This window comes from Saccopteryx leptura, chromosome 13 (genome assembly GCF_036850995.1).
Source record: "Saccopteryx leptura isolate mSacLep1 chromosome 13, mSacLep1_pri_phased_curated, whole genome shotgun sequence".
NCBI classification, from domain to species: Eukaryota; Metazoa; Chordata; class Mammalia; order Chiroptera; family Emballonuridae; genus Saccopteryx; species Saccopteryx leptura.
In genome coordinates, this window is record NC_089515.1 from 25,622,713 (window position 1) to 25,649,359 (window position 26,647).

The window sequence follows — 26,647 nt, forward strand, 5'->3', positions numbered from 1 at the left end:
CTTTGTGTATAATCTGTCTTTTTCTTCTCTGGATGCTTTTAATATTTTCTCTTATCACTGGGTTTTAGCAATTTGATTATTGTGTTTTATAGCAGTGTTTTCTTTGTTTATTTTGCTTGGGCTTCCTTTAGCTTCTTGGATCTGTGGGTTTCTAGTTTTCATCAAATGTGAAAATTTTGGGAAAATTTATTCAAATGTTTTTCTGTCCCCCCTCTTTTTTTCTCATTTGGAACTTAAATTAGCATATATATATATATATATATATATATATATATATATATATTAGATTTCTTGACAGTGGCACATAGGTCGCTAAAGTTCTGTACAGTTTTTAATTTTTTCCATTTTTTTGTCGTTTCTATAGATTTCATTTTAGATCATTTTTATTTCTCAGTCCTCAAATTCAATGATCTTTTCTTGTATTTTTAAATATGCTGTTAACCTCATTGATCTCAGTTCATTTTATCCAGTTCATTTCAGAAAGTTTTTTCTTTCTTAGAACTTTTATTTGCACTTTTCTTTTTTTTTTAACATTTTATATATTTATTTGAGAGAGGAGAGAGAGAGAGAGAGAGAAGAGAGACACAAGGGGGAAGGAGCAGGAAGCATCAACTCCTATATGTGCCTTGATGGGGTAAGCCCAAGGTTTTGAACCAGTGACCTCAGCGTTACAGGTCAATGCTTTGTCCACTGCGCCACCACAGGTCAGGCCTGGACTTCTTTTTTTTTAAATATGTCCATTTCTCTCCTCATTGGGTTTATATTTTCCTCAATATTCTTGAGCATATGGGACATACTTACAATAGTTGTTTTATTTTCCTTTTCTGCTAGTTTTATCATTTTCATATCTAGGTCTGGTTTTTTTTTTTTTTCTTTTTCTTTTTTTTAAATTTTATTTATTTATTGATTTTATAGAGAGAGGAGAGAGAGAGAGAGAAAAAGAGAGAGAGGGTAGAGGGGGGAGGAGCAGGAAGCATCAACTACCAATGTGCCTTGACCAGGCAAGCCCAGGGTTTTGAACTGGCGACCTCAGTGTTCCAGGTCAACACTTTATCCACAGCGCCACCACAGGTCAGGCTCTAGGTCTGTTTTTATTGACTGACTTTTCCCTTGCTTATTGGTCATAATTTTATTTTGTAATTTTTTAATATAATGTTGGACTTTGTTCTGGAATGTGTTATGTATGTGGAATCAATTTCCAGGTTTGTTTTAAATGTTGTTAGAGCAGGTATAGAGCAACCTTTAATATTGGCTAATTTTGCCCCATTATTAATGCAGTACCCATCAGCAGACTGTACCTGTTAACCTATGTATTTGTAGATCCTTCCACTCTCACTGGTGGAAACACAGATTATTTTATTTGTGGAGCCTTCCATGAGCTCCACAATTTCTTTTCCTTTCCAGTGGTTCTTTGCCCCCAGCCTTGGGTAGTTTCCTCTTCCATATGTGCAGTTCAGTGCTCAGCAAAAGATATGAGGAGCCCGCTTCAGATCTCCAGAGTTCCTGGCAAACTCCCTTTATAGTTTTCTGCTCTACAAATTCTAGGTACCTCGGCTTCTCTAGATGTTGAGCACTATGTCTTTGGCCTGGCAAGACTTCAGGATTCTGTTAGGTTCTTCCTCTTTGCCCTGCAGGCTGGAAATTTTTCCATGCGCTAAACCGGGGTAATTGTAGGTAGGGCTAACCTCATTTGTTTTCCTTCTTCAGAGATCCCAGTTCTGTATATGCCTATTGTCCAGTGTCTGATAACTGTTAATTCATATCATTTGTTCAGTTTTTTTGTTGTTTAAGGTTGGAGGGTAAATTATGTCTTTTTTTTTTTAAGATTTTTTTTAATTCTTTGCTTTAATTTTTAAAATTTTTTTTTATTAATTTTTAGAGAGGAGAGAGAATGAGAGAGAGAGAGAGAGAGAGAGAGAGAGAAGGGGGAGGGAGGAGCAGGAAGCATCAACTCCCATATGTGCCTTGACCAGGCAAGCCCAGGGTTTTGAACCGGCGACCTCAGCGTTCCAGGTTGACGCTTTATCCACTGCGCCACCACAGGTCAGGCTAAATTATATCTTATTAATTTATCATGGCTAGAAGAAGAAGGCTCACTGAGACTTTTTTTTTTTAAGTTTTTTTTTAATCTTCTTTTTTTGTGTGACAGAGACAGAGAGGGACAGATAGGGATGGAGAGACAGACAGGAAGGGAGAGAGATGAGAGCATCAATTCTTTGTTGCGGCACCATAGTTGTTCATTGATTGCTTTCTCATATGTGCCTTGACTGGGGGGCTACAGCAGACCCAGTAACCCCTTGCTCAAGCCAGCAACCTGGGCTCAAGCTGGTGAGCCTTGTTCAAACCAGATGAGCCCACACTCAAGCTGGTGACCTCCGGGTTTCAAACGTGGGTCTTCCGTGTCCCACTCAATGCTCTATCCACTGCGCCACCACCTGGTCAAGCCACTGAGACATTTTTGATAAAGGTACACATTTAATGTTCCAATGGCATTAATTTACTGCAGGGAGGGTCTCTGAATAGGGAGACCCTCCAGGGGAGCTGTCCTGAACCATAAATGATACCATATTTGAAGCTGTTTTTTCCATTCAGAAATAAAGATAATTGCCAATACTAAAGAAAAAGCAAGACAAAAACATTTATAACCTCTCTTTTCTGGTATTACCATTCCATTCATAGTTGTATATTAGCCTGCATGTATGCATAGTTTTACATAGTTGTAATCATATTATCCTTCTATTTGTGTTTTTTTTTTAACTACAGGGTGGGACAAGGGTAGGTTTATATTGTTTTTATGGGAAAATAATACAATTAATAGTAATATAAGAGTAAACTCTGTATTTCACATGGAACTAAAAACCTACTTTTGCTACACCCTGTAAATATCATAAAACATTTTCCTATATTTTGGGTAATTTTCTTTCTTTCTTTCTTTTTTTTTTTTTTACAGGGACAGAGAGTGAGTCAGAGAGAGGGATAGACAGGAACAGAGAGAGATGAGAAGCATCAATCATCAGTTTTTTGTGGCAACACCTTAGTTGTTTATTGATTGCTTTCTCATATGTGCCTTGACTGTGGGGCTACAGCAGACCGAGTAACCCCTTGCTCGAGCCAGCGACCTTGGGTCCAAGCTGGTGAGCTTTTGCTCAAACCAGATGAGCCTACGCTCAAGCTGGTGACCTCAGGGTTTGAACCTGGGTCCTCCGCGTCCCAGTCCGATGCTCTATGCACTGCGCCACCACCTGGTCAGGCTTGGGTAATTTACTTGAGTTTCAGTCTCTCTTTTATTTAGTATGGGTATAGTTATTTAAAATTTTTTTTTAATTTATTTTTTACAGAGACAGAGGAGAGTGAGTCAGAGAGAGGGATAGACAGGGACAGACAGACAGGAACAGAGAGAGATGAGAAGCATCAATCATTAGTTTTTCATTGCGCGTTGCAACACCTTAGTTGTTCATTGATTGCTTTCTCATATGTGCCTTGACCGCGGGCCTTCAGCAGACCGAGTAGCCCCTTGCTGGAGCCAGCTACCTTGGGTTCAAGCTGATGGGCTTTTCCTCAAACCAGATGAGCCCGCGCTCAAGCTGGCGACCTCGGGGTCTCGAACCTGGGTCCTCCGCATCCCAGTCCGACGCTCTATCCACTGCGCCACCGCCTGGTCAGGCTGGGTATAGTTATTTAACCATTCTATTTATGGAAATTATGGTTGTTTCTAGTTTTTGCTGTCACTTTTTTTTTTTAATTTTTATTTATTTATTTATTTCTTACAGAGAGAGTGAGTCAGAGAGAGGGATAGACAGGAACAGAGAGATATGAGAAGCATCAATCATTAGTTTTTTGTTGTGACACCTTAGTTGTTCATTGATTGCCTTCTCAAATGTGCCTTGACTGCGGGCCTTCAGCAGACCGAGTAACCCCTTGTTCGAGCCAGTGACCTTGGGTTCAAGCTGGTGGGCTTTTGCTCAAACCAGGTGAGCCTGTGCTCAAGCTGGCGACCTTGGGGTCTTGAACCTGGGTCCTCAGCATCCCAGTCCGATGCTCTATCCACTGCGCTACTGCCTGGTCAGGCATTTTGCTGTTACTTTATTAGCTACGTAGTATGTTCTTTTTGTGTACCATAATTTACTATATAAATAATTATATTAACTTGAGGCTTTTAGGGCATTTTGAAGTAATTTTGGGTTTAAATTGGTAGCTTAGAAAAGAATGCAAAGGTCCTGGCCAGAAGGCTCAGCATTGGAGTGTCCTCCTGGCGTGTGGAAGTCCTGGGTTCCATTCTTGGTCAGGGCACAGAGGAAAAGTGACCATCTGCTTCTCTACCCCTCCCACTCTCTCCCTCTCCACCTCCTGCAGCCATGGCTCGGTTTTGAGCAAGTTGGCCCAGGTGCTGAGGATGGCTCCATTGCCTCACCTCAGGTGCTAAAATATGTAGCTTGGTTGGTGAGTAACGGAGCAGCAGCCCAGATGGGCAGAGCATTGTCTGGTAGGGAGCTTGCCAGGTGGATCCCGGTTAAGGTGCATGTGGGAGTCTTCCTCTGCCTCCCCGCCTCTCACTTAATAAATAAAAGAGAGAGAGAGAGAGAGAGAGAGAGAGAGAAGAGAGAAAAGAATGTAAAGGCCTAAGGCATTTCTAAAGGAAATGCAACGATGAGGTCACCTGGGTGCCTGTTCACTAGGAATAGAACTGAAAGGATGTTACAGAGAAATAATCCATGTGCAGAGTTAAATATGTCTTTGAGATAAGGAGCAAAAAATTCAGTTCAATTCTTAAATGTTTATGTTTGCACCATCAGGGAACTTATGATTTAGTTGAGGATCTATAGTTTTCACAGTTGAATTGAAAAAGTTATGCCTGACCTGTTGAGACAGTTTTGTTCATTACTTGAAAACATTTGCACATACACTGGGAGAAACCTGAGTTCGGACTGTAGAGCTCTAAGATGGAACCATACCAGGTTCCCTTGCAGTAAATTTTTAAATTAGAAAAGTGGCACTCTGATAATATGTTTTATTAAGGTTTCTATCTTCTCTTTCATAAAATTGCATGAATTTGTAAAAATGAGGATTTGCTAGGACAGATGGAGAGCAACCACAGGAGTTTTTTTCTCTCTATTACAGCCCTAGCCCTACCTCTGACAGAGCTACTGTTGCTACTGATTTTGCAGAGGAAGACTGGTCAGGAGCAGGTGGTGATGATAGCAGATATAAAGCTTCTATGCAAATTGAATAGAAATTCTATTACACATTTCTTAATGTTAGTTAGGCTCCATTCTCCTTGCTAAGGGGAAGTCTCGGGTAACTTCATTCATTTATTTGGGAGGCAGTCTATTTAAAGTAATAATATGTAGCTAATACTTATGTAGTATTTACTATGTGTCAGATACTGATCCAAGGCTTTATATATATTAAATTATTTCATTTTCACAGTAATCCTTTCATATAAGCATTGCTTTATTTTCTAGTAAGTGGCAGGCGCTGGACTTAAACCCTAACAGTTGACTCCAGAGTTCATATTCTTAACCACTCTATAAATACAGGCTTCAGAGTCATTCTCTCATGGTTCAAATTCCGGTACCATTAATTATAACTGTGTGGATGACCTTGATTAGTTACTTGTCTCCTTTAAGTGTCAGTTTTCTCATCTATATGCTATATTGCATATAACGCAACTCTATCCAGTTTCTGGCACATAGTAAACTTACTACATATTTAGCTCTTATTAGCTGTTCATTTGTTAAAAACATGCACTTGGAGTGCCCACCATGTGCTGTTCTTTCAAGGAGCACTGCTGGTTTTTCTCTTCTAAAGTAGCATAGGTCCTGTACTGCGTGCTCCTGAAGCTCATAGCTGGGAGAGAATGTTTTGTATTTCTGTCTTCTTTCCTCCTGTGGGTAAGTGTGGAAAAGAGATAAAATTTGGTCAGTGAAGGGAAGAATATTTCTGTTGATTCATGTTGCAGGTTATACAGTTAAGTCAAGGGAGCTAAAACAGGTTACTCCTTGATTACTACATAACTGTCCTCTATCTGGCAAACTTATTTGTCCGTTTGTCCCAGCTTAGCCCTTAAGAAGATATATATGGAGTAGGAGGGGACAGTGAACTCAGCCGACTGATTCCACTAAATCAGTCCTGGCCTGGCCATTAGGGAAATGATAAAATGGAAGCCAGGTTACCTTCATACCACCACCCCAGTATAAATTTATAAACAAATGCAGAAACGGAGTATGGAAACCTTTTAGTGGGGAGCCAAGGGAGGGGAACCCAAGGCAGAGGAGGAGGAGGAAAGTAAAAAAGAATTCCCAGTGAAAATAGTTGAAAATAAGCTCTTATATTTTCCTCTAAAATTTTCAACCTTTAAAAAACTTTTTTGCCTGACCAGGCGGTGGCGCAGTGGATAGAGCGTCGGACTGGGATGCTGAGGACCCAGGTTCGAGACCCCGAGGTCGCCAGCTTGAACGCGGGCTCATCTGGTTTGAGCAAAAAAGCTCACCAGCTTGAACCCAAGGTCGCTGGCTCCAGCAAGGGGTTACTCGGTCTGCTGAAGGCCCGCAGTGAAGGCACATATGAGAAAGCAATCAATGAACAACTAAGGTGTTGCAACGCGCAATGAAAAACTAATGATTGATGCTTCTCATCTCTCTCTGTGCCTGTCTGTCTGTCCCTGTCTATCCCTCTCTCTGACTCACTCTGGCTCTGTAAAAAAAAAAAAAAAATTAAAATAAAAAAAAACACAACTTTTTAAATACAAAAAAACAAACAAAAAATTTTTTATTTATTGATTTTAGAGAGAGAATAAGGGAGGTAAGGAGGGGGAGAGAGAGAGAGAGAGAGAGAGAGAGAGAAGAAGAAGAAGAAGAAGAAGAAGAAAGAAAGAAAGAAACATCAATTTGTTGTTCCACTTTATATATGCATTCATTGGTTGGTTCTTACATGTGCCCTGACCAGGGATCAAACCTGGGGACTTGTTGTATCGGGATAATACTCTAAACAACTGAGTTACTTGGCCAGGGCCAATTTTCAATCTCTTTTGATCTCATAGCACACATTAACTAATTCCTGGAATTCTGTAACACACCAAAAAATACAGGGTTTTTTTTTGTATTTTTCTGAAGCTAGAAACGGGGAGAGACAGTCAGACAGACTCCCGCATGCGCCCCACCCGGATCCACCCAGCACGCCCACCAAGGGCGATGCTCTGCCCACCAGGGGGCCATGCTCTGCCCCTCCGGGGCGTCGCTCTGCCATGATCAGAGCCACTCTAGCACCTGGGGCAGAGGCCAAGGAGCCATCCCTAGCGCCCGGGCCATCTTTGCTCCAATGGAGCCTCGCTGCGGGAGGGGAAGAGAGAGACAGAGAGGAAGGAGAGGGGGAGGGGTGGAGAAGCAGATGGGCGCCTCTCCTGTGTGCCCTGGCCGGGAATCTAACCGGGACTTGTGCACGCCAGGCCGACGCTCTACCACTGAGCCAACCGGCCAGGGCCAAAAAATAGTTTTTGACAAAAAAAAAAAAATAGGTATAATTTTGATTCATTCACATCAGGCAGCTGTTGTATTGTCTGTTGTCATTTTTAAAAAAAAAATTTTTTTTTTTTGTATTTTTCTGAAGCTGGAAACGGGAAGAGACAGACAGACTCCCGTATGCGCCCGACCGGGATCCACCCGGCACGCCCACCAGGGGCGAAGCTCTGCCCACCAAGGGGCGATGCTCTGCCCCTCCGGGGCGTCGCTCTGCCGTGACCAGAGCCACTCTAGCGCCTGGGGCAGAGGCCAAGGAGCCATCCCCAGCGCCTGGGCCATCTTTGCTTCAATGGAGCCTTGGCTGCAGGAGGGGAAGAGAGAGGAAGGGGGGGGGTGGAGAAGCAAATGGGCGCTTCTCCTATGTGCCCTGGCCGGGAATCAAACCGGGTTCCCTGCACGCCAGGCTGACGCTCTACCGCTGAGCCAACCGGCCAGGGCTGTTGTCATTTTTTATTTGACAATCAAAGAGAAAAGAGGTCAGTGCTCCTGTCTAAATAGTCAGGTATTGCATGTTTTTAAAATTCCTGTGGTACATTATTGTGCTGGGCACACTGGTTGAAAATCACTGTTCTAGATTGAGGACATTTTAAACAGAGGATTGGCACAGGCTCTGTTTGGTTATTCTAATAGTAGTATTCTGAGATGTGTCTTTTTTTTCATTGATATGCAAGAGAGAGAGAGAGGAAGGAAGGAGGGAAACAGAGAAAAAGAGAGAGAGAGAGAGAGAAGCGTCAACTTGTTCCACTTAGTTAATGCACTTATTGATTGGTTCCTGTATGTGCCCTGACTGGTGATGAACTCGTGACCTTGGTGCACTGGGATGATGCTCTAGCCACTGAACCACCCAACCAGGACTCTGAGATGTGTCTTCATTCTTCATATTTGTGTTTTATATTCAGGGGTCTGACAGATCTTTGTTCTTTCCTTCTGTACAGTCCTGAGACTTTCTACCAATGCAGGCCAGTGGAAAGAAGCTGCTAGCAAGGTTACCCACGCATTGGTTAATATCAGGTAAGGAATGAGATTTTTTTCTCTTTACAGTTACTTGGCCCATCCTGAGGTTTATTGTATTTTCCTAAGTAGAGTGGGTTGACCACCACTACTATTTTAAGCCCTACTGTCTGTAGCAGTGGAGAAGTTGTCGTACTTGATCAAGAAAAGCAGCACTGCTCTGACCAGTTAGCTCAGGAGGTAGAGCATCATCCCTAAATGACAAGGTTGCGGGTTTGATCCCCAGTCAGAGCACACATGGGAAGCAACTGATGAATGCACGGCTGAGTGGAACAAGAAATGAATGCTTCCCTTCCTCCTCCTCTCTCCCTTCTTTTCTCTGCTTCTCTCAAAATCAATCAATACATTTTCTTTTCTTTTTTTAAGTGAGAGGAGGGAAGATAGTGAGACAGACTCCCTCATGAGCCCCAACTGGAATCCACCAAGCAACCCCCTTTCTTGGGCTGATGCTTGAATCAACTGAGCTATTTTTAGCACCTTAGGCTAATGCAGTTGGACAAACTGAGCTATCCTCAGCACCCCCGGCCACACTGGAACCAATCAAGACACTAGCTGCAGGTGGGGAAGATGAAGAGAAAGAGGAAAGGGAGAGGGAGAGAAGCAGATGGTCACCTCTCCTGTGTGCCCTGACTGAGAATTGAACCTGGGGTGTCCATACGCTGGGCCGATGCTCTGTCCACTGAGCCAACTGGCCAGGGCCAATCAATACATTTTAAAAAATAAAATTAAGGCCTGGCCAGATAGCTCATTGGTTGGCATGAAGCTCAGAGGTTGCTGGTTTGATCCCAGGTCAGGGCACATACAGGAATGTCTCAATGTTCTTGTCTCTTTCTCTCTCTCCCCATCTCTCTGAAAGAAAAAAAAAAAGTTAGAGTGCATGAGACTTTGATTTGGTCATATTGAAATAGCTCACAGTGCTGTTCTGTGAATTGTTTTACTCGGAGATGGTTGCAGGGCCTTTTCGGATGTCTTTATTGCCAAAGGACTTTCTGTGCATAGGCCATCAGAAAGCTTTTCTCCGAGATGTTTTTCCTGCCATTCTCAGTTCAAAGAATGACTCATGGGAATCTGAAACTTTGACATTCTGCTTTACATGGCTATTTTTATATATTTGTGGTAAATAGAGGCAGATGGAGCTCATAGGGCTGTCATTTTAGGTTCTGATGAAATAGCAAGGCCGTAGGTATGGGCTAAAACTGAGTCAGACGTGGAGTTGGTTTAGGGTCTTAAGGAAAAAACACAGTCACAGGAGTGAGCTGTTTGTAAATGGAGAGAATATATTTTCAGCATTAAGAAACCTACAGCTGACTTTTCTTACATGCCTTGATCCCTTTGTGCCTATCATTTTCCATTTTCTCAACCGTTATTAAATTATTCTTGCAAACAATTGAAAAATTAACGTTGAGTGGATGAGGCAAACCGAACAGATGGGGACACTTGATTTAGCTCCAGATGTAAGCCTTGCCAGACATTCCCAGCAATAGTAATGTACATTTATACATTTACAACTTGGAATAGATTCCAGTGTGTGACAGAGATGAGAGTCTGTGTTTCCATGTTTTGCTTTTTTTTTTTTTTAAAGTAAAATGTTCCGACCCTGTAGTGATTTACAATAGTGTTTGGCACATCTGGGAACAAAAGAAAAAGTGTGAGATGTGTGTTGGGAGGGCTGGGATGCGGGAGCATGAGGTGAGATGTGCTAACAAGATTGCACTGAAGGTTGATCTGCCTTACCTGACCCCGGAGAGATTTCGTAGCAAACACAGTTTTATGAATTTCACAAATAAATGTATATTTTCACCTAGAAAATTAAATAAATGCATATTTTCACCTAGAAAATTAACCCAATGCTGTAGAAAGGCCTTATGATAAATGTGATTTTCCTGCAAGAATTGGGAATTACAAGCTGCCTTATTCCAAATATCCCTTTGTGACCCTAGGGCAGGATGACAAATGTGGGTATTTGAAAGAAGCACCACTAAAAAAAAAAAAAAAAAAAAAAAGAAAGAAGCACCGGATTCTGGGTTACAGTATGAAGTGTATATGGGTACGATTTATGTTGTGTTTATTTATTCATGTATTTTCTTAGGCTTTCCGGGCAGCTCCTTTTCATTTGGGGCCTGTTTCCTTGATCACATTTCTTAATGCTTGCTTTATCTCCTACTTTGTTCCTTTTCCTTTCAGTGACCTCTGGCTTGGCTGCTGTCCGTATGCTTTTCAAGGGCCATCAAACAACTGATTTAAGACCTTGGCCTGTCCTTTTTTTGAATAGACCAGAGAGGACTGAGCTGAGCTTTGAGCAGATGCCCATAACCATGACCTCTTCCTTCTCTTTGCAAGGACCCCTCCCTCCCTCTCTCCCTCCCTTCCTTTCTGCCTTCCTCTTTCTTTTATTTTTTTAAAGATTTTCTTTATTGCCTGACCTGTGGTGGCACAGTGGATAAAGCATCAGCCTGGATTGCTGAGGTCGCTGGTTTGCTTGCCTGGTCAAGGCACATATGGGAAGCAACTAGTATTGATATTTCTCATTCCTTTCCCCACCCCCTTTTTGTCTCTCCTCTCTCTAAAATCAATCAATCATTAAAATCTCAAAAATTTATTTTATTTATTGATTTTTACAGAGAGAGGAGGAGTGGAGCAAAACATATTAACTGATAGTTGCTTCATTTTATTTACTCATTGCTTGCTTGTCATGTGATTTGAACAGACAACCTCAGCATTCCAGGTCGATGCTCTATCTGTTGCACCACCACAGGCCAGGTAGGCCTATACCCCATTTTTATTCCTCAAGCTTTTTTGATGAATTTGCTGTAGAGAATAATTATTGCATCATCTTTACTGTTGCTAATGAATTAGACTCAGAGTATGTGTCAGATGTATCAAAGATGTAGTCAGTTTTCTCAAGAAATTCCTGGAAAGATATGTTTGAATGTCACTTGCCACACTAAGGCCAGATTAGGAGAAAATATTGGTGATACTAAGTCTATAAAAGTTTATTTTTTTCTTTCTGACATTTATTTTCACTTAATAAGTTCTAAACTTGGTGCTGCTCATTCATATACTGATATACTGTCTCCTTCAATCTTCAACCTCTATAAGGTAGACCATATTGTAAACTTTTAAAAATATACTTTTACCACTGAGGAAACTGAGTTTTAAAGATATTTTGAGTTACGGAAAGTCCCACAATTGTTGTGTGACAAAGCTGGGAACTAATCACAGGTCTTCTAACTCCCTAGTCCCGTTCGGGGCTCGCTCTTCTGTACCAGAATGCCTCCTTCCATAGCGTTGCGTCAGAGACTTCCTGGAGGTAAAAAGAAAACTCGGCATGATGTATTGGAAGGGGTATGGAAGTTTGAGTTAGAGAAATTGGATTTTTTGTTTTTGTCTCTTAATGCGTGACCTTGAGCTAGATATTTAGCTTCTTTGGACCTCTTTTCACTACTTATAAAATGGAGGTTATGACAATATCAACTGTTTCACAGGGAAGTGGTTGTTAAGAATTACATAATGTAATGCATGTGAAAGCACATAGGAAACTGTAAAATACTATTCATTTCGCTTACCTTATCTTTAAGGTTCATTCCTGCTGTAGCATTTGTCAGAATTTCCTTCCCTTTTAGGCTGAATGATACTCCGTTGCATGTACATGCCACATTTTGTTTATTCATTCATCCATTGAGGAACCCCCAAGTGAGTTGCTTCTGAAAGCTTTCAGTTATTGTGATTTTGGTTATTTGTGTGTGAGTATACAAACATCTGCTCAGTCAAATTGGTGGATCATATGCTAATTCTGTGTTTAATTTTTTTGAGGAATCTCAGTACCGTTTTTCAGATTTTGTATGTTGAGCTTTCCTTAGAGTATTTCTTGAGTATGTCTTCATTTGTCCCTTCTATAAAAGTTAAGATGTTACCCCTAGCCTTAAAAGATATTTTACTTTGCCTGACCTGTGGTGGCGCAGTGGATAAAGCGTCGACCTGGAAATGCTGAGGTCGCCGGTTTGAAACCCTGGGCTTGCCTGGTCAAGGCACATATGGGAGTTGGTGCTTCCAGCTCCTCCCCCCTTCTTTCTCTCCTCTCTCTCTGTCTCTCTCTCTCTCTCTCTCCCCCTCTCTCTCCTCTCTAAAATGAATAAATAAAATAAAAATTAAAAAAAAAAAAGCTTGTTGATTTAGCCTGACCTGTGGTGGCGCAGTGGATAAAGCCTCGACCTGGAAATGCTGAGGTCGCCGGTTCGAAACCCTGGGCATGCCTGGTCAAGGTTGATGCTTCCAGCTCCTCCCCCCTTCTCTCTCTCTCTCTCTCTCCTCTCTCTCTCTCTCTCTCTCTCTCTCTCTCTCTCTCTGTCTCTCCCTCTCCTCTCTAAAAAAAAAAAAAAAAAAAAGATATTTTACTTTGCTTTACTTGACTATGATGCTTTGTATAAGGGTGGTCCAGGGAGTTTTCTTTTCTCAGTGTTAGTATTTTCTTAGCTGAGGGCAAAAAAGTGGTATGCTTAAAAACTCTGTATACTACTGAGCCAACAATAATGAGCGCTGCTTTTTTATGCTCCTTTACTTTTTTTCTGAGAGCTGTGTTGTACATCCATGGCACTATTAAATTTGAATGATTTAGAAAACAGGAAAATAGGACCTGTGGGTCTCCTAGGGATATTGTAAGATATTTAACTATTGGCCACCAACTTGATTATCAAGGATAGAGTATATAAAGGCTTAGCAGTAAAATTGTGGTGGTATGTGACATTTACTTGTGTTGTTTATAAATTTACTTGTGCTTATCCCACACCTGGAAAGGATGTCTAAGGCAGAGCAAACAAACTCTTACCCACCTTTCCTGTAGTATGTTCTTTGATAGCCATGGGAAGGGATTGGGTTGCATGTGAAACTTGCAGACACCTAACAGCTGGGAGGGCCTCTGAGACTGATTTGCTAGTTGATGACAGCTACAAGTTATGCCTTTGGGATCTTCTGGAGTGCAGTATCTAATGGCAACCCTAACATAGTATCTCACCAGCAGGTGAAAGGCAGCAGAAAGGCCTCAGACCTTTCTGTTCTTTGGGGTTTAGACTGTGATAGTGAAAATTAAAAGTACTTCCACATGTTCGGAGTCCTAAATTTACTCAAGTGTCAGACTGTTTGCTTTTCACTTGTCTTTCTTGGCTTAGTCATGCTAGTTCTTTAATTGTCAAAGTTATTTGTATTTAAACAATTTGTCTCTCTCTTCCTGTTTGATCCTTCAGAGATATTCTTAAAATGCAGCTGCTTAGAAACTGCTCTTTTTGTTAGAACACCTGATGTCATTAATTTACAGGGTCCTATGTTTGTTCCTCCCCATAGGAGGGTTGTTCCATTCCTTTGCCACAAGAAAAATAAAATTTTATAGTTCTACCTTTAAAATGCCACTTGGTAGAATTGTAACTGCAGCTGCCTTCAAAGATCTACTGGTAGAATACTCTGAGGGGCCATGTGCTGGGATGGAAGGAGAAAACATATGGGAAGTTGTGCTTGGAGACGTCTATGCTAAAATTTCCTGCCACTGCTTAGCAGTCTCCTCCAGTGAGGTCCTGTCCATGTCTGTTGACTGTTAACCTAATTAGTCAAAAGAGAGAAAGAAAAATGTTAGACTAAAATGTGACCATCTAATCAAACAACTTTCAAGGTAAGTAATTTGAAGCCCTTAATGAATCTCTTGAAGTTAACATTTTAATGCTTTTTACTTAATGGAAATTTTATTAGCACCAAATTCTCAATCCTATTCTCTGGTTGCTCACAGAAGTAGTGGCTAAGTTACTGCAAACAGGGTTTTTTTTTCCCTGATCTGTAATTTTAAGTTGGATAAAATTTGAACTCTATGGTTAGTATATTAATTTTTCATTTGGAATGCATTAAGCTAAAGTTTAGTTTTTCTTTAAGAATGACTTTTTATATATTGCTATGGTTAGTGACAGGCTTGGGGTTTCGAATGAGACTTAGTGCATACCTTTGTAAATCTCTTAATTGTTCACCTAATGAGTTTGCCTCTTGTCCCCTGCTTGCTCCAAGGTCTTTTTGTTCCAATGCTAAGGTGGTCCTCACCCCCCACTTCCTGCTTATGTGCTAATGTAGCTGTTTCCTTTACCCTGAAAATATTCCCTCCAAAAAAAAGAAGTAAAGCTTAAATATGCACTCTGCTGGGGACACGAAGAAACAAGAATAGCTCTCAGCAGCCTCTAGATAAGGGGTTTGTTGAGCTTAACACCCTTTGGAGCAGATTGGATTTAGAGTTCTGAATGCCACAGAATAAAAGCCCTCAGGCAGTAATCAAAGAGCTTCCACTCACTGTCCTTGGACACAGAGTTAGGGTTGGGAAGGGAATGTGAGGTCTCAGTCATGCTAAGTCCTCCCAGATTCCCTTGCCCATGTGCCTGTTCAGGCTACAAAATCAGTCACAGTTCTCGTATCAGAATAGATACTGATAAGTTGAGAGGAGGAGCAGTTAGTTGCCAGGTACTTCAGCTGAAGGACGCAACTTAGTCTAGGGAAGAGTAAATATGGACTGAAGTGATTAATGATAGGAACACAGACATTGGGCTGATGACTCTTGAGCTGCAAAAAGTACATAAACATACCAGTAATCTTCTAGTCCAGTTGCCTTGTTCTAAAGTGGCAGACAGGCTCAGATTATCCCGTAGGTCAGACATGTCAGTGATGGCCTCTCTTCTATTAATCAGATCCTCTGATCTCCCAGTACAGAGAATGGAAACATTATGCAGATTAAAACAAAGCACTGAGATGAGGCTGCTGTAGTATTTTCCCAATGACTAGGAGCATTACATGACTCTTTCCCCGTCTCTAAAATCAATGAAAAATTTTTTTTTACATATTATTCTAATACTCATTGTGCCCTAATTTCTTAAGACTATAGCTAGAAATGAAAAACCAAACACTAAATCTCATGTGGCTAATCTGTTTTGTCTTAACATGGTTTATGCTACAGAGTGAAGTTTTGCATTATGTCATAGCTGGGCTTGATGATCTGCTTGCAGTGCAGTAAAGTCTTGGTTTAGGAGATGCAAGTATTTGTAATAAAATATTAAGATTTTTAGTTGGGTCTACTATGATTTTAGGTGAATGTAACTTTAGTATATGAAACCTGATTACCTCAACCCGAAATTCCACTTTGATATTTTTGTAATGGGGAATTATTCATCCCATTAGTTTTTAATGTTGTTATTGATATAATTGGACTTAACGCCTATTTCACTTTGAGTTTTCTATGTGTCTCTTGTTCTTTTTGCTCCTCTATACCTCCTTTATTGCTTTCTTTTGCATTAAGTGAATATTTTCTGATGTAGCACTTTGATTTCCTTAATGATTTTTTTTCACTAGTGGTTGCTCTAGGGCTTTCTGTATACATCTTAATTTACTAGAATCAGAAGCTGTCCAGATTTATCCAAACTTAATTCCAGTGAGATATAAAAACATTATTCTTACATAGCTCTAAATACACACACACACACACACACACACACACACACACACACACACACACACACTAACTTTAATAAACTTTATTTGCCAAAGCACACACTAAAAAGGAGAATTTCATATATTTTCTGAAAAAGTGAGGCTGCATTAGAAACAGGACTTTAATTTTAACTATCATATCTGGAGCTAGGACTAGATGATGGGGGGAAAGTTTATATTTAGAGTTTAAGTACATGTATTTCCTTTGAGAGGTTTTCTTCTGTGTAGGTATTAAACACAGCATTCGAGATCTTGCTGTATTCTTTCGAGAGCTAATAGCACACAGCTATTTCTTTCCCTGTACTCAAAATGTGAGCAATCAGAGCTCAAGTTCTTGATGCCTACATGTTGAGTTTTATAATAAAGAGTATAGGTACCAAAATAACAGGTGGGCAATTGATTTTGAGGTATATAATTTTGAGATGGACACAGTACTTTGATGTGGAGTGGATGAAGAAGTTGTTAAGTGTTTTCTTTTATGCCTGCAGACAGCGTTGGTTTGTGGAGGATAGTCTTGCTCTGTGCCATGTCTTTTGCATCTTATTTTCTCCTAGCAGTGTAGGGGCTTCTGATTGTGGCCTATTTTTATTGGCTCAGATAAGGGACTATTTCTGGAGTGTGACTCCTAGGAGAAAAGGAGTCAGCTGTGAACCCAGCCCACTGTCCCGAAGCAAGTTATAGTACTGTGAAATAGGATCTCCCTAGTGGGCTCCAGTTGCATGCTGTGAGAGTGTCGGTTGAGGCCACCTAGGTGTGTGGCTTCATCCTTTGTAAAAGCTAGGGTTTTATAGGGATGTGAACTTGCAGAACCTTGTAATTGTGAATTAGTTGGGAGAGATTTTATATGTATCTGGTGACCTTAGTTGAGTGTTGTATGGCAATCAGACAATCTTTTTTTTTTTTTTTTTTTTTTTCCTTCTGAAGCTGGAAACGGGGAGACAGTCAGACAGACTCCTGCATGCGCCCAACCGGGATCCACCTGGCACGCCCACCAGGGGCAACGCTCTGCCCACCAGGGAGCGATGCTCTGCCCCTCCGGGGCGTTGCTCTGCTCGACCAGAGCCACTCTAACGCCTGGGGCAGCGGCCAAGGAGCCATCCCCAGCGTCCGGGCCATCTTTGCTCCAATGGAGCCTTGGCTGCGGGAGGGGAAGAGAGAGACAGAGAGGAAGGGGTGGGGGTGGAGAAGCAAATGAGTGCTTCTCCTATGTGCCCTGGCTGGGAATCGAACCCGGGTCCCCCGCACGCCAGGCTGACGCTCTACCGCTGAGCCAACCGGCCAGGGCCAGACAATCTTTTTACTTGTTAATTACATTGACATTTCTCTCTTTCTTAATGAATTATACCAAGTACTACTAACTTGAGCGAGCCTTTTGAGGTAGCTCTGATGGACTGCCTTTGTGACTGAGCTAGTGATAATGAAGTAGCTGTTTCCTGGTGACCAGAGGTAATTAAGAGTCCTTGGGCCTTGAGGTAAGTTGGAAGGGCTTTGTTCTGAGCAAACAGTTGCGGATAAAATTGCTGAGAGCTCTGGAGGAGAAATACATGATTGGCATTTTCCTCCAGAATGTTCTAGCCCTTCGTTCCATGTGTATGAGTGAATGGCCCCATGTGGCAGATACCAAATTCTCTCCTCTCTAGGTCCACAGTCTCACAATATTCTTTGTTTCTGTAAATATGTATTTACACAGCAAAGGTCTTTGGTTTGATTTTGTCCCACTAGTCATTAATTAGATCTCCTACCTATAATTTTATAGTGTGTGTGGTAAATTAACTTTCAGTTTTTAATTTGGTATTAACTTTTTTTTTTTACAGTGACAGAGAGTCAGAGAGAGGGATAGATAGGGACAGACAGACAGGAACGGAGAGAGATGAGAAGCATCAATCATTAGTTTTTCGTTGTGACACTTTAGTTCATTGGTTGCTTTCTCATATGTGCCTTGACCGCGGGCCTTCAGCAGAAGCGGACCACATAACCCCTTGCTCGAGCCAGCGACCTTGGGTCCAAGCTGGTGAGCTTTGCTCAAACCAGATGAGCCCGCACTCAAACTGGCGACCTTGGGGTCGTGAACCTGGGTCCTCCGCATCCTAGTCTGACGCTCTGTCCACTGTGCCACCACCCGGTCAGGCTAGTATTAACTTTTTTATGGGTATCTGAGATGAGCCATCTGATGTATGTCCTTTATTCTGCTAATCTTTTAATCAGCAGGACTACTGTATCTTATTTCCAGTTTTTGTTTTGTTTTGTTTTTTGTGACAGAGAGAGAGAAGGAGAGAAGAACAGATAGGGACAGACAGGAAGGGAGAGAGACGAGAAGCATCAATTCCTTGTTGCGGCACCTTAGTTGTTCATTGATTGCTTTCCCATATGTGACTTGACTGTGGGGCTACAGCAGACGGAGTGACCCCTTGCTTAAGCCAACAACCAGCAGTCCAAAGATATGGAACTCCCCTTTGCTCAAACCAGATGAGCCCGCACTCAAGCTGGCAACCTTGGGGTTTCGAACCTGGGTCCTCCGTCTCCCAGTCCGACACTCTGTCCACTGCACCACTGCCTGGTCAGACTTATTTTCAGTTTCTTTAGATAAGCATCAAAAAGGGGAGGGCACTGAGGGGATTGGATGAAAGAATGTGAAGGGATTAGCCAAAAAACCAAGATACATATCACATGGACACACAAGATACATATCACATGGACACAGACGACAGTGTGGCAGTAGCCAAAGGGAAAGGGGTGGGGGCTTGGTGGAGGTGGGCAAAAGGGAGGGATGGGGACAGAAAGAAATGGAAACTTTGATTAGGGCGGAGTGTTCATGATGCAGTATGCAGATGGTGTTTTATTGAAACCTGTATGGTTTTGTGAACCAATGTCATCCCAATAAATTCAATTAATAAAATAAAATAGGCCTGACCTGTGGTGGCACAGTGGATAAAGCATTGACCTGGAATGCTGAGAAACCCTGGGCTTGCCTGGTCAAGGCACATATGGGAGTTGGTGCTTCCTGCTCCTCCCCTTCTCTCGCTTTCTCTCTCTCTTCCCTCTCTCTCTTTTTCTCTCTTTCCTCTCTAAAAATGAATAGTCTTTAAAATAAATAAATAAATAAATAAATAAAATAAAATAAAATAAAACCTGGGAGGAGAGAAAAAGAGAATGAATAAGAAGTATAGTATGTTTGTGTGAGACAAATTTGGGGTCCTGTCTTTAGAAGCCTGTGGTTTTAGGATTATTTCTGTATTCTGTTTTTGTCACTGCTTCCATATCTTTACAACTATTTCTAAATGCTAGGAGTTGAGAACCGGGGGGCAGTCAAGGTGACCTAGAATTGCTGCTCTGTTTGAGGAGGTTAGGACTCATGATCTAATGGGGTGATAGTAGTAGGAAGGTTCAGAGTCTCCAGCAGTCCAAAGCCGTCATTTCTGGGCCCTTGCTCTTTCCCACCCAGCACTCCCCATCCTTTGGCTCTCTGGAGATGGCCTGCTTTTGCAGGTACAGTTCTCCCTGGTCTTTTAAGGGATGTGCTGCTTTATAATTATTGATCCTTACTTAAGAAAAAAAATTCTTTCACCTGAGGAGATAGATGCTGATTTTTTTTTTTTTTTTTTTTTAAGGAATTCTTGCTAGGGGATGTAGACATTTAATCATGGCTTAGTTCACAACCTGATGGTTTCTTTTTTTTTTTTTTTTTTTGTATTTTTCTGAAGCTGGAAACGGGGAGAGACAGACAGAGGAAGGAGGGGGGGGGGGTGGAGAAGCAAATGGGTGCTTCTCCTATGTGCCCTGGCCGGGAATCAAACCCAGGTCCCCCGCACGACAGGCCAACGCTCTACCGCTGAGCCAACCGGCCAGGGCCATCCTGATGGTTTCTAATTGTAATTTACAGGGAGCCTACCTGCAAAAGGGATCAATAGGCATTGTTAAGGTCCCCAACTCCTTTTTCTTTTGCATCTTATATCTAGGGTAAAATAGTCTTTTTAAACTGTGGGCAGTTCTTCATCTTATCCTTTGTTTTTCCCTCTCCATTTATCTTTTCCAAAAGTCTGGCTGGAACTCTGGTCACATAACTCAGGTATTCTAAACATGTTGAACAATAGACTGTTAATCTGCTAATGGGATAAAAACGCCATTACTATTGGGTAGCAATGTATTATCCTATCAGCAAACCCAAACAGGCATGTCTTTTTTTTTTTTTAATTTTTATTTATTTATTTATTCATTATTAGAGAAGAGAGGGAGAAAGGGAGAGAGAGGAGAGAGAGACAGAGAGAGAGAGGGAGGAAGGAGCTGGAAGCATCAACTCCCATATGTGCCTTGACCAGGCAAGCCCAGGGTTTCGAACCGGCGACCTCAGCATTTCCAGGTTGACGCTTTATCCACTGCGCCACCACAGGTCCAGGCATGTCTTTATCAGATGAAACTTCGGGTTTCTTTGGATTATTGTGAACAGAAAGAGAAATGTTCTTGGCTCCATAGAAGCTTCATCACTCTAAATTCTCAGATTTATACCAGAATGGCTAAGGTACCATACCTCCTCCTTTTTTTATTGGACTTGGATCTTGCAGATTATCAGTGCCTGAATCACAGCACCTTAGAAGCTGAAAAGAACCTAAGAGGCCATCTACCCTGGTCTCTTTCCCAAAGCTGTTAGGTATATCCAGCCTCTGCTTGAATACTTAGTAAAATAGTGCTTAATACTTTAGGCTATATTTCATTCAGTTTTTTTCTTTTTGTTTTTATATTTTTCTGAAGCTGGAAACGGGGAGGCAGTCAGACAGCCTCCCGCATGCGCCCGACCGGGATCCACCCGGTGTGCCCACCAGGGGGCAATGCTCTGCCCATCCAGGGCATTGCTCTGTTGCGACCAGAGCCGCTCTAGCGCCTGAGGCAGAGGCCATGGAGCCATCCCCAGCGCCCGGGCCATCTTTGCTCCAATGGAGCCTTGGCTGCGGGAGGGGAAGAGAGAGACAGAGACGAAGGAGAGGGGGAGGGATGGAGAAGCAGATGGGCGCTTCTCCTGTGTGCCCTGGCCGGGAATCGAACCCAGGACTTCTGCACGCCAGGCCGACGCTCTACCACTGAGCCAACCGCCCAGGGCTCATTCAGTTTTTTAAGAGATGAGAATTTCTCATTTTGGCATCCTCTTGATGACCTGAAACTGTTGATTTCTATTTCTACCTTCAGATGGAACACCAAAATTTTCCTGTCTTCTACATATGGACTTCTTCAGAGGGGTAACATACATATGATTGCCCTTCTGTAGGCAAGACATTCTTTCTTCCCTTAATTGTTTTTTATATGACATAGTTTCAAAATCTCTGGCTACTGTGATTACTTTTTCAGACATATTCTAACTTCTTATTTTGTCTAAAGTGTGGCATTAGAGTGTGCCATGTACCAAATAAGCATTCAGTAAATGTTGATTGAATGACATCTAGCACTGGATCCAAATTATAATCTGAGTAGTTTAAATTATAGGGAGACTATTAGCACCCAGGTTATGGACATGTTTCATTTGCAAACTCTAATTGCATGAGCTTTTCAGCAGCTGAATTGCATTGTTGCTTCATAATAAGTTTAAGCCCTACCAAAACCTTCAAATCTGCTTAAAGTGACCTGCTTTCATCAGCACTTTTGATAAATATGCCTTCTAATTTCTTGTCCAGATCCTTTGATCTAGTTCTGACTCTGCTACTGATTTGGTGGATGATTTAGGAATAATCTCTCCCCTTTCTGGGTTTTGGCTTGCTGCTATCGTGTAAAATGGACTTGAACACTGAAGCAATTCCCTAAGAATCAACTTCAAAGCTTGTTGTAAAGACTAAATTTGTGGCCCTGGCTGGTTGGCTCAGCAAGAGAGTGTCAGCCCAGCATGTGGAAGTCCCATTTTTGATTCCCAGTCAGGGCACACAGGAGAAGCAACCATCTGCGTCTCCACCGCTCCCCCTTCTCTCTTTCTCTCTTCTCCTCCCATAGTCATGGCTTGAATGGGTCAAACAAGTTGGCCCTGGGTACTGAGGATGGCTCCATGGCCTCCAACTCAGGCTAAAATAGCTTGGCTGCTGAGCAACAAAACAGTGGCAGAGAATCGCCAGGTAGGAGGCTTGCTGGGTGGATCCTGGTTGAGCGCATGGGGAAGTCTATCTCTGACTCCCGACCTCTCTTCTCACTTAATTAAAAAAAAAAAAGAATAAATTTGTGGGGGAAAAAATGGGGGTAGAGAATCACCAGCAAGGGCTAGACTAGAAAAATAAAATAATTTTATATAGAAATCAGAGTTGACAACCTTCAAACCTTCATAGAATGGTTTAAATCTTTCTCTATCTTCCTACTCTCCCAAAACTCCTGCAGAGTGGTTTACCACTTGAAATATTAAAAAGAAGAAGAAAGAAAAAAGATTGTAAGCTAGTATTAGTCTTATATTAAGAAATTAGAATAGCCTGACCTGTGGTGGTGCAGTGGATAAAGCGTCCACTTGGAAATGCTGAGGTTGCCGGTTCGAAACCCTGGGCTTGCCTGGTCAAGGCACATATGGGAGTTGATGCTTCCAGCTCCTCCCCTCATCTCTCTCTGTCTCTCTTCTCTCTCTCTCTGTCTCTCCCTCTCCGCTCTAAAATGAATAAATAAAAAATTAAAAAAAAAATAAAGAAATTAGAATAGATAGGTAAGGGACAGTGAAAAGGCAGTTTGGGGTGAGGATAGTGGGAAAATGGAACGAGCAAGAAGAGGCTTTTTCTTATCTTCTCTTTTTTTTTTTTTTTTTTTTGTATTTTTCTGAAGTTGGAAACAGGGAGGCAGTCAGACTCCCGCATGCACCCGACCGGGATCCACCCGGCATGCCCACCAGAGGGCGATGCTCGGCCCATCTGGGCCGTTGCTCTGTTGCAACCAGAGCCATTCTAGCGCCTGAGGCAGAGGCCATAGAGCCATCCTCAGTGCCCAGGCCATCTTTGCTCCAATGGAGCCTTGGCTGCGGGAGGTTCGGAAGAGAGAGACAGAGAGGAAGGAGAGGGGGAGGAGTGGAGAAGCAGATGGGCGCTTTTCCTGTGTGCCCTGGCCGGGAATCAAACCCAGAACTCCTGCACGCCAGGCCAACGCTCTACCACTGAGCCAACTGGCCAGGGCTTATCTTCTCTTTTAATCAGTAGTAAGCGTGGTGGTGGTCACAGTGAAGGCTCTTCTGAGCATTGGAGTTCACTGGGAGAGAAATGTGAAGCTCCCTGATGCCTGCTCTTTCTCCTCTAAAGAAGCCTTGCCGCGCACAGAGAGTGGGGGAGAGATTCCTCCAAGCACCTCAGGAGTGGGCGCCCGTGTTATCCCACAGAGGGGCAGAGTCAGAGGCCTCTGTGTGGGCCAAAAGCGGAATCTCCGGACCGCCCCAGCGCCCTGGGAAAGCCGTGCATGGGGAGGGAGCGAGAACTAATTCCAACGCTGAAACTTTTCCGTGCGGGCGGGGTTTCACTCAGAGGGTGAGGCGGCCGGCCTGTTATCCTGGTCTGCGCGCGCAGATAGTAGCAAGAGATTCCTCCAAGTGCCTCGGCAGTGCGTGCCCATGTTCTCCCACAGAGGTGCAGAGTCAGGGGCCTTTGTGTGAGCCAAAAGCGGAATCTCGGGCCGCCCCAGCGCCTTGAAAAAGCTGCGCACGGGGACGGAGCGAGAGCCATTTCCAACGCTGGAACTTTTCTGTGCGGGTGGGGGTTTCACTCAGAGTGTGAGACTGCTGGCCTGATATCCTGGTCTGCGTGTGCAGATTTAGTGGGCAAGAGATTCCTCCAAGTGCCTCGGCAGTGCACGCCCGTGTTACCGGACAGAGTGGCAGAGCCAGAGGTCTTTGAGTGGGCGGAAGCCCCGCCTGATTATGCTAGCAGCTCTGACTGACTGAGCCTTACTCAGAGCCCTGTGCTGAGTGGGAATAGAGTGGGGAGTTGCCAGCTCTTTGAGCCTCTTACTATCCAGGCAGAGGCAGCAGCAACCCCATAGCTGGATTATCAGGCTACTAATTGAGGAAGGAAAGACTAGAAGAAAGGCTCCAGGAACACGGACTCTCTCACTGGCGCAGCCTATAAATGCTAATGAGCCTCGACTGCCAACAAGACTAAAGCACAATACATGACATCGCCATAGAAACTTATCAACTGCAAACCTCTACCTGCGCATGCCAAAGGGGCAGAACCCGGGGTACAGAGTCACCGACCAGGAAGAGGGAGAGAAAAGAAAAAGCAAGAAGATAAAAATCAAGAATAATCCGCAGACTTTATAACCTATCCCATTTTATTATATTTGTTCGTTTCTTTCTCTTATCTTCATTCTTGATTTTTTTTTTTTCCTCCTTCAATTTGGTCGTTTAACTCTGTCAGTCTTACTCTCTCCTCTCCTTGAACTACACTACCCATAAGTGTTACATCTCCCATTATCTTTTCTTTCCTCTTCCTTTCTCTCTATGAGGGTTGCACTCCAAAACCCTTAACTCTCTCTCTCTCTCTCTCTCTCCTCTTTTTTCTTATTTATTTATTCATTTTAGAGAGGAGAGGGAGAGACAGAGAGAGAGAGGAGAGACAGAGAGAAGGGGGGAGGAGCTGGAAGCATCAACTCCCATATGTGCCTTGACCAGGCAAGCCCAGGGTTTCGAACCGGCAACCTCAGCATTTCTAGGTCGACGCTTTATCCACTGCGCCACCACAGGTCAGGCCTCTTTTTTCTTTTTTTTTCTTTTAGTGGTTCCCTCTTTTTTCTCTCTCTCTCTCTTTCTTTTCTCCCTCTATATTAGTTTCTTCCTTTCTCCTTTACGTCTCCTCTCATTCAAACCTCATTAACGAACAATATCTTATCTGGAACTCAAACTTATGTTTGTGGCATTTTGGGGTTTTTTTACTTCACCTTTTTAACACACTAGCAGTGCTCCCATCCCTGGCTCTCCATTTTATCTAGTTCTTGTTCCACTAAATACAACAGTAATTTTTTAATTTGTCCCCCCATTTTCCTGTTTCCCTATTATTCCTCTCATCATAACTCTTAGTCAACCAACACCTAAAAGCAAATCATTTTATTCTTGACCCAAATTTTTTTCTTATTTGCTTTTTGTGGGTCCATACCCCCCTTTTTTTTCTTTTTTTTTTTTTGCCCCTTTATTACTTCTCCCCAATTCAGGCCCTCCATTACAGGCATTGTTTGTTCTATTTAGTCTCAAGAAAGAGGAGAGAGGAGAGGAGAGGAAAAAAAGGAGGGGGAAATAATTTCCTTTATTTTATTTTATTTTATTTTTCTTTATTTCATTATTAATTAAAAAAAAAACAACTCTTTTCAATTTTTTAATTTTTTGAAACTTTTTATTCTTTATTAAATCTCAATACTATCAACAAAACCACCCTCAGATGCCATTAAGGAAGAGAAAATCGAATATCATGGATACAAAAGAAAGAGAGGTAACACAGCTAGATGAGGAAAAATCTATGGAGAAAAAATTTAATATATTGGAAACCTTGGAGCTAAATGACAGAGAATTTAAGATAGAAATCCTAAAAATCCTCTGAGATATGCAAGAAAACACAGAAAGGCAATTTAGGGAGCTCAGAAAACAACGAACACAAAGAATATATTTCCAAGGAAATTGAAACTATAAAAATAAATCAAACAGAGATGAAAAACTCAATTCACGAGCTGAAAAACGAGGTAACAAGCTTATCTAATAGAACAGGCCAGATAGAAGAGAGGACTATTGAAATAGAAGACAAGCAACTTGAGGCATAACAGAGAGAAGAATAAAAAGACTCAAAATTTTAAAAAAAATGAGATAGCCCTACAAGAATTATCTGACTCCATCAAAAAGAATAACATAAGAATAATAGGTATATCAGAGGGAGAAGAGAGAGAAAATGGAATGGAGAACATACTCAAGCAAATAATAGATGAGAACTTCTCAAGCCTGTGGAAAGAACTGAAGCCTCAAATTCAAGAAGCAAACAGAATTCCAAGTTTTCTTAACCCCAACAAACCTACTCCAAGGCATATTATAATGAAATTGGCACAAACCAACGGCAAAGAAAAAATTCTCAAGGCAGCCAGGGAAAAGAAGAATACAACATATAAAGGAAGGCCCATTAGATTATCATCAGATTTCTCAGCAGAAACTCTACAGGCCCTGGCCGGTTGGCTCACCGGTAGAGCGTCGGCCTGGCATGAGGGGGACCTGGGTTTGATTCCCGGCCAGGGCACATAGGAGAAGTGCCCATTTGCTTCTCCACACCCCCCCCTTCCTTCCTCTCTGTCTCTCTCTTCCCCTCCCGCAGCCAAGGCTCCATTGGAGCAAAGATGGCCCGGGCGCTGGGGATGGCTCCTTGGCCTCTGCCCCAGGCGCTAGAGTGGCTCTGGTCGCAGGAGAGCGAAGCCCCGGAGGGGCAGAGCATCGCCCCCTGGTGGGCAGAGCGTCGCCCCTGGTGGGCGTGCCGGGTGGATCCCGGTCGGGCGCATGCGGGAGTCTGTCTGACTGTCTCTCCCCATTTCCAGCTTCAGAAAAATACAAAAAAAAAGAAACTCTAAAAGCTAGAAGAGAGTGGACCCCAATATTTAAAGTCCTGAAAGAGAGGAACTTTCAGCCATGAATACTATACCAATCAAAGCTA

The 26,647-nt window shown here is 42.5% G+C and overlaps 1 protein-coding gene across 4 annotated transcripts in view; it reads left to right on the forward strand.

Moving 5' to 3' along the window:
- ARMH3 (armadillo like helical domain containing 3) overlaps window positions 1–26,647 on the forward strand; it is a 304,301-nt gene that overhangs the window by 198,713 nt on the left and 78,941 nt on the right. For all 4 annotated transcript variants that reach the window (XM_066355941.1, XM_066355939.1, XM_066355938.1 and 1 more), the window contains one exon: window positions 8,453–8,528. In XM_066355941.1, the coding sequence (XP_066212038.1) occupies window positions 8,453–8,528 (76 nt within the window). The remainder of the gene's footprint in view (window positions 1–8,452; window positions 8,529–26,647) is intronic.